Source organism: Miscanthus floridulus, unplaced genomic scaffold (genome assembly GCF_019320115.1).
Source record: "Miscanthus floridulus cultivar M001 unplaced genomic scaffold, ASM1932011v1 os_2295_1, whole genome shotgun sequence".
NCBI lineage: Eukaryota > Viridiplantae > Streptophyta > Magnoliopsida > Poales > Poaceae > Miscanthus > Miscanthus floridulus.
The window spans coordinates 50,739-59,381 of NW_027098209.1; the positions used below are offsets into that span (position 1 = coordinate 50,739).

An 8,643-nucleotide genomic window follows, 5' to 3' on the forward strand; every position below is an offset into this window, starting at 1 on the left:
CATGAAACACCTAAGTAAGTTCTATAACAAGGCCGACATCCCCTAGGTGCATTTGATTTGGAATAGATACTACTCCACCAAAGTATCACATGTTGCTAGAGAATCGAACTCCTTCTAGTGGAAGGATGTGCTCAGACTCAACATCATTTTCAGAGGTGTTGTCAAGTGTAAATTAGGGTGTAAATTAGGCAATAGCTTCTCCGTCTGCTTCTGGGATGATCTATGGACATATTCGGTGCTAGCTCAAACATATCCAAGATTGGCCTCTTTTGCCAGAAATAGGGGTGCTTCGGTGCTGGAAATCATGGAGTCTGTTGATCTTGACAGGCTTTCGAAGAGCTTGAAACTCTACAAACTCGGTTGCAAGATATACCATATGATAAAGATGCAGTGGATCGATGGATTCCTGTTTGGGGCAACACATATACCTCATGGCGTTTCTATTCTCAGGTATTCAAGAATATGGATACACATCCGATCTTCAAGATCATTTGGAAGTCTAGATGCACCCCGCGTGTCAAATTCTTTGCTCGGTTGGTTCTGTTAGATCGCCTCAACACCAAGACTATGCTGCGTAGAAGACATCTCGACGTCTAGGGCACTGATATATGCGTCATGTGTGACAGTGGAGAAGAGGAGACCATCGGCCATCTGTTCTTTGAATGCACGTTTGCAAAAGAATGCTGGGCGACTATACATATCAACTGGGACACATCACTACCTCTGCTGGACAGGTACACCCAAGCTCGAGACGTCCACAACATACCTTTCTTCATAGAAGCAACTCTGATAGCAGCTTGGGAGCTATGGAAAGTGCGCAATAACAAGATCTTCCAGAGAAGAGACCCAACCCCTAGTATTTGGTTATCGAATTTTAAGAACCAATGTAAACTTCAGTCTGTTCGTTTTAAGGATGACCTTAGGTCAATCTTCTGTGTTTGGCTTGACGCTTTTAGCTAGATTTGTGTGTAAAATCCTCTCTCCTGTTTTAAATTAATTAAAAAGTTGCTCACCGTGGGGATCTCCCCCATAGTCTTTTCGGTAAAAAAAAAAACATACCGTCATCATACCTTACAAAATACTATTGCAGAAGCAATTGTTATGATATGAAATACGAAACTTTAGGCATCAAAAATTACAGATGACACTATAAGTGTATATGAGCGACGAGGCGATAGTGCCATCAATCTCACGGAGGCCGGTGCATCAAAATATACTCCTCTATTCCAAATTAGAAATCACTTTAACTTTTTTAGTTATATATCTAGACATATGTTAGATCTAGATGCATAGCAAAATAAATATATATCAAAAAAATCAAAGTGACTTATAATTTGGAACGGATGGAGTACCGTGCAGTCACAGCACAATCTTAATAGCATGCCACTTCAGAACTAGCAACCACAAGCTACAGTAGCATTACTATTTCTAAACATTCAAAGGAACAGGATGATAGGAAATGAGTGACCAAGCGACAGTAACTTCCATCTCACAAAAGCCAACATCAAGCACACCATGGCTTCTCTTGTCTTCCTTAGGTTTGAAAACCAATTCATCTTTCATAACCTTTTTTCCACATTCAGACGCCTCCCACGACTTGATGCAAACTTTTAGATTTCCCCTATTTTCAATAGAAACAACAGGCCGGGACATCTCAATCTCGCCATCACCACTGACATGAAATTTCTCAACAACAGAGTCAAGTAAGACGATTTTCTTGTGATCAGTACTTCTGAAATTTTTGTCACGACGGCCAGTTGTAAAGGCAGAAAATTGACCACGGAAACTATCTAGCCATGAAACATCAATGACTCGCACAAATATTGTGGCCTCCACAGATCTAGCAATATGGCCAAGTGTAAATTCCAACGTGCTAAGCTTGCTAGTTTTGTAACAACAGAACAGGTTGGAATAGCCTGTATCACCGGTTAGTAATGGCACAGCTAGAAAGCTCAAATCTTTATCCTCAGATTCAGACATTCAGTAGCGCCCTTCACTGTCAACTTAACCTACGCACTCTTCTCGGACGGTAAAAAGGGCTCGTCTAGGCAGCCGCGAAGACGCAAGGCCACCTCCTAGGTCGTACCGCTGCGTTAATTTTGGTTGTTTCCATTTATGTAATATTCAAACTAGAGGTCTATTGCTAGGATGGTCCAGATACGGCTGTTTTAGGTCAACCTCCTTCAGTGCTCGAGAGGTGTGTTATCTCTATGTTTAAACTCTTCTTCTTAGTACAATGATACGCAAATCTTTTATATATTCGAGAAAAAAAACTGTCAGCTTAACCTCAATGGAGACATGATCTGACCACACAACAGCACGGGTTGGACCTGACAGTACTAAATATCGATCCTGCATGCAACACCACAAATAATTAAGAGGTTAACTCGAGTGAAAGAAGAGGTACACATTGAGCATGACAATTAGGAAGGGCATAACTTGGATGGAAAATTAGATAGCTGTGTCACAGTATAGCAAGAGACAAACAGGGCAAAACTTGGGTGGAAAATTAGATAGCTGAGTCACAGTATAGCAGGAGACAAACAGAACGATGAAAGACAACTGAGAAATATTAACCTCTGCGGTGAGGGTTTGCGATTGTTGTCAATGCAGTCACGCGCAGCAATGACACTGAACACATCAACTGGCCACTGTAGGCTCCTCTTCATTCCTGTAACTTTGACTGAAAAGACCTGTAGGGTGCCCATGGGGGAGGCACTGTAACCCGGTGCAGGTTCATCTGTGAAACGCATGGGGCCGAGCCTTGCTGCACGTAGTTGTGGGACATATCAAAATAATTAAGATCAATTCAGATAGCAGAACTAATATATATATAACATCAGTGACGCTAATTAGTATTAGCATGTGCAGGCATCACTGCTATTCTACTTTACTGGTGAAGTTGTGGCCCTGCCACATCTATGATGTATAATTTAATATATCCTAAAGAAGAAAAGATCCTACCACTTATTTTGCTATTACTGATTAAGATGAGAAAACACTTCGTAGGTGGTTGTATATTAGGTAGTAGCACTAATTCTAGATTTCTAGGAGGTATGAACTATTAGATATGCTTAACTTAACCCTATTCGTTAATAATCCTAGTTACGGTACAGAAGGGGATGTTCGATGGGAAACTCACTGGTGTCATCGAATGAGCCGAAGTTAGCGGAATATACAGCGATCCACCGCCTGCGATACTCCCTAGCCACCCATGCTTGCTTCATAGTCTGATCTTTTCATCTCTAGATCCTCTTCTTCTGGCTCCGCCTGCTTCCTCTGAATCTCATCCTCATGCCTCAACTCGGCCCTCAACCGGTCCATCGCTGCCTCGTCAGCAAGCGCTGCCTCCATCTGCCGCCGCGCGGCCTCTGCCTTGCTTTCCCCACCCATGCCAAGAAGATCCACGATCAACACTCCCAAGACGGTGCCTGGACCATCCTCTTCCACCACCCTCAACGCGTTGCTCTTATCAGATTTTGCCAACAAGTACGTCGAGTCGTTTTCTTCCATCATAACAGTGGTGTCAAACATGCCCACTGCCAAGGTAGAGCATGGATATAATGATGGTCAATCGTCTTCTCGGCGAGTCCCTCCTGCGCCAATGCCTCCTCTTCAACAACAGAAGGCTCCCTGGATTCGACCTCGCCGCCGGCACCGCCTCTGATTCTACTCCAGATACCAAACCCTATTCTTCTTCTGGCCTTTTGCGAGTCCGGGTCCGGGTGCGTTTGCGGATTTGCCGTTTGGTAGCAAATACAGAGTCCGTGCTTGAATCGCCCAAGTCGTGGGCTGGATACGCAGTTAGCCTTATACAATTGGCCCAGCCTGCTAGGGCAAAATCACGTTGGGACGCGAAGCCCGCATCGTGGGCTGCTTTGTCTTCGGCCGAGAGAGAGTACGTGGCTTTCGTTTCTGGGCTTCATTTTCTTCTTTCGGCCTCGTTTCCTCTCATGGCTCGCCGGTCGCTGCTTCGCTGGATTGTGGGCCCTCGTCGGTTTTAGAGAATCTCGAGGAAACCAGTTCGACTTGGACCTTGCCTTTATAACCACCTCTAAATTCTAAGTTTTTTCACTCTCTCCATCACATCAATTTTTGGACGTATGCATGGAGCATTAAATGTAGGTAAAAAAAATAACTAATTGCACAGTTTGGTTGTAAATCACGAGACGAATCTTTTGAGCCTAGTTAATCCATGATCGAACAAAGTTTGTCAAATACAAACGAAACGTGCTACAGTGTCCAAATTGCAAAAATTTGCAATCTAAACAAGGCCTTGGTGAGAAAAACTGCTCAGGTTTTAATCTGCAGGTCATGATGAAAATTATCAAGAATATACAGGATTGAACGTTCATGGCCCATAAAAGGAATCATGCGTCTCGAATCGAGAATGAAAATGGACGTGTGATCAATTTTCCTCGGGTCCTGAGGTTGATGTGTTGTTTTTCTTCTTCTTTTTGTTCGTTTAAAAAAAAGGACTCGATTTGCCGTATCATACATTGGCAATAAAGCTTATTTAACATTGACGTGCAAGATTGATGACAGGTTTAATTTAACCACCGTAGGTGTAGGGCAAATTGTTCATTTGTTCCAAAAGAGAAGGCAGGAAACGAAAAAACGAAGCATGCGGAGAAGGTGAGAAGTGGAATTAGGCTATGTTATTGTGTCATCTTGTGCTCGGGGGCGGCAAAATGGTGTAGTACGGCGAACGACTGTGCCTCGGGCAAAGGAAGAGCTTCCAGACCGAGAAAGGACCAGCCAGTTTGAACCTGTGAAACGTTTTACGCTCTGATCTCCACTAAAATTTCTGGATAACATTTAAAGCTTGCCAGGAAAATTACCATAAACGAAATGTGATTCGGTAATTCTAGGTGTAGGGCGTCCGGCGGACGGACGCTCCCGATGGTGGACCCGCCGCCCGCGTCGACGACCGCACTCTCCATCGCGCCTCCCTCTCCACCGGCCCTCCGCTCCATCAGCGGGTATCTCCACCGCGCCAGAGCGCAGCAGCCCGTCTTCCTCCATCTCCACCGCGCCTCGCGCACGACGCGGCCTTCTAGAGCGCGTGGACCCGCCGCGGCCTTCTCCACCAGACTTGCTGCGTCCTTCTCCACCGGAGCGGCGAGCTCTACACCGGTGAACTCAACACGCTGACGAGCCTCCATTCCCAAACAACAAGGAGATATTACGCTGAAAGCGCATGTTGCAAACGTATGTTTCAAGTGTTTCAGAGGTACGTTTGAAGTGTTTTATATCGGTGTGCAAAAATAGATCGAGATGTTGCACATGTTTCAATGGCTATATACGTATGTTTCAAATGTATTTTCTGACTGTTTCATCTGTTTCAGACGTATGTTGTAAGTGTTTCATTTGAATGTTGCATATATATATATGAATGGCTGCAAGCTTATGTTTTTAAGTGTTTTCAATTGCTTCAGACGTACGTTTCAAGTGTTCATCTTGACGTTGCATATATTTTGCAATGGCTACATGTGCTTTTCTAGTGTTTCAGACGTATTTTGCAAGTGTTTCAATTGTTTCCGATGTATATCACAAGTGTTTCATCTGAATGTTACAAAAGTGATCTAATGTTGCACATGTTAAAATGAGACCCACCTGCCGTCGTGCATGTGCGTGGAAAGCGGAGGGAGATGGCGGCAAGAGCTCGGTTGGTCCCCGCCTATGCGTGCAGCAGGGCGCAGGCTATCCCCTCTATTACGAGTGAAACCAGATAACTTTTACAGGTTGGGTGCGAGTCATGAAACCAGATAATTTTACGGATTGGGTGGGAGCTGTGTCCGAATGTCTCTTTGGACCGGACGTCCGGACGCTAGCGTCTCCCAATGTGATTAGTGCGGGACAGGTTTTGATAGACAGATATCGAATTTCAGAGCACCAAAAGATTCATAAGCATAAGCACACAGCAGTACTGGAGGCAACATGGTGACAGGGGGAAAATCCAACAAAAAACCACATGCACTGGATGCAATTCAAGCTTCCAAACCAATTTCAGACCTGTCTCCATTGGTTTCCAAGTTTAACATCTCCACTAAGGTGCCAGGCTGCCTGCAGATGCGGATATGCGTATGCCTTGCTATCCCTGCTCTGGACCAGGGAAGGGGGGTCTGCATTCTGCGAGCGGGTACAGTGCAAAGTGGCCTGCGAAGCGATACATTCTGCTTGTCTGCTTGACTAGCGCTGGAGGCGGCCTTGCAGTCAGGCCCTCAAGCGGCACAACGAATGGCCTCCTCTCTAAAATGCTTGTCGACGTCAAGCTTCATGAGCTCTTCCAAGAGGACAACGGTTGGGAAGGAGGCCATGATCTAGAACTCACATCTGCTGCACTGCACACGTAACCCAATGCGACGGCCTACTCCTTAGGAGTGGAATTTGGCAAACTGCAGGCCGACGAGCCTCTTGTTGGTTTGGAGCAACTCTCTGTGAAGCCAAGTTTGGTACAGCTTCTCTCTACAACTATGAACAGATTATTTTTGGTGAGAAAAATGAGAAGGTTAAGCAATACTTTGATCTCTGGAAGCAGCACAATCACGAGTGAATTGTCCAAAACCAGTTTAAGAAACCCAGGAACCAAAAAAAAAAAAATCATAAACTAGGTACACAGCAATACTGACTGGAAGCAGAACAATGGCGAGAGAAAAACAATAACAAACAAGAAACCCAATGCATTGGAAGCATTTCAACCGTTCCAAACCAATTTATTGATACTTAATAATACTAAAAAGTAGGGGGCATAAAAGCATAGAAAATACAGGGTCCAGAATGTAACCACAGATAATGATAGTCAGATACGGTGCGACACCCAGCAATCCCTGCACTTGTGTTTGCTATAGCAAAAGCCAGCTCAAGCCAGGTGAACGTCTTGGTAGCAATCCTTTGGTGATACACTTCTTTTTCGATTTAAGTTTCGACATACAGTGGTTCCATCTTCCAAGGCACGGAAGTTACTTGGGGCCAATATCCTTCAACGCGCAGATCTGCTCCTCCCCCATAGCAGACTGGACGGTCACAACAAGATCCTTCCCGCTTTCAAACCCTTCCTTAATCTGAATACAAAATGCAGAAGTGTTATTGAGTTTATTGGGCAATATAAACAAAAAAAACAATAACTAGAGGTAGATACATTAACTCAACTACAACGGATACAAGTTATGCAACCTACTACTTCCAATCAACAGCACAACAGAGTGTAGGACAGGTATAATGAAAATCTTTATTCAACAACTCATGTCAGTTTAAAAGCATGCAATTTTGGTGCACTTTCAGCGATGTTTTATGCAACATGGATGCCATGTCGGATCATATACAAGTAAAGGTAATAGTAGACAGACTAAATACACAAGGACTGTCTAATTCTACAAGGCCCTACTTTTCCACAATCCTTAAGGGCGTACCCAGTGCAGAGAGCTCCCGCTCTGTGCGGGGTCTAGGGAAGGGTGTCAGTGGCAAGCCTTACCCTCGCCTGTGCAATGCGAGGAGACCGCGACTCGAACCCGGGACCTTCCGGTCACAGGCCCCGGGACTTTCCACAATCCTTATAGGCACCAAATCAATTAACAACTTCAAGGAAGAGAAGCTACTGAGAAAGAACATATGACTAAGCTAACAAATATAACCACCATCTGTAATACTTGGAAGCCAACAAGAAAACTAACAGGACTTAGGATGGAAAATGTTTCCAAACAGACCTGGGCCACGAGAGTATCATCAGTTGGGAGTCTAAGATCATCCTTAGTGTTGCCATCTGAAGTAAGAAGGCTCACCTGAAACAAATCAAATTAAACTAAGACTGAATCTAACATTTAATTTATAGAAGAATGTAGCTTTACTGAGTAGAGGAACATACAAATCCATCCTCTGATATGTCAATCAGCTGATACTCAGTACGGTTCACATGCGGAATCTAAAAAAAAAAATTTGAACCTATGAGTGGCATATCAAGTGAATCGTCAAAAGAACTTAGCTAAACAGGCAGAAATTAACTTACGTCACAGTTGTGTGAAGAAGGAACAATATCTTCAAGCTTTTTCCCGTTGAATATGTCTATGGCAACAAAGTGGCATTTGGCGTGGCCATGCTTACCAGTCTTTGAGGTAGAAACCTCTACAACCTGTAGCATAAGTTATTTTTAGCAACCATATTCAACAAACAAACTCAATAAAACAGTAACGTGTGTGTGATGCGACTTAAGAGCAAGGAAATTCCAAATAGTTTTAGGCACAAACATGGACTGTTGCTGCTATATCATTCAAATCCTTCAGAAGCTCAACAAAATGCAAGGGTATATAAACAGAAGTGAGCTTACTATCACCTTATGATAATACAGTGACATAAAGGACGGTATGCTAATACCACAAAGATGATTTTCCAGGTTTAGAGTTAAGAAAGAGATACCCTGTTTGGTCATCGCAAAACAAGTGGGTACTCATTCTCTTTGACAATGGTTGCCAAACCAAAAGAAATTTCATTTTGACAACAAATTGGTTTTATCGATAAATAGGAAACATAACTTTCCAATTCCAATCCTACTCATTAAAAAAAACAATAACAAAGGGTGTTCTACATCCATCGTGGGGTCAAATCAAAACCCTGTCCAAAATGTAGGGACATATGTTTTTTTTATTA

The 8,643-nt window shown here is 43.6% G+C and overlaps 1 protein-coding gene and 1 pseudogene across 1 annotated transcript; both read right to left on the minus strand.

The window, feature by feature from the left end:
- Positions 1–1,052: 1,052 nt before the first annotated feature.
- LOC136534779 (uncharacterized) lies at positions 1,053–4,043 on the minus strand (annotated as a pseudogene).
- A 2,620-nt stretch (positions 4,044–6,663) lies between these two features.
- On the minus strand, positions 6,664–8,156 carry LOC136534777 (eukaryotic translation initiation factor 5A-like). The gene is made up of 4 exons (XM_066527148.1): positions 8,006–8,156; positions 7,865–7,921; positions 7,707–7,781; positions 6,664–7,064 (listed from the first exon to the last, which is right to left on the minus strand). The coding sequence occupies exons 1-4, from the start codon at positions 8,135–8,137 to the stop codon at positions 6,963–6,965; spliced, it is 366 nt and encodes a 121-aa protein (XP_066383245.1). The 5' UTR covers positions 8,138–8,156; the 3' UTR covers positions 6,664–6,962.
- Positions 8,157–8,643: the final 487 nt, after the last annotated feature.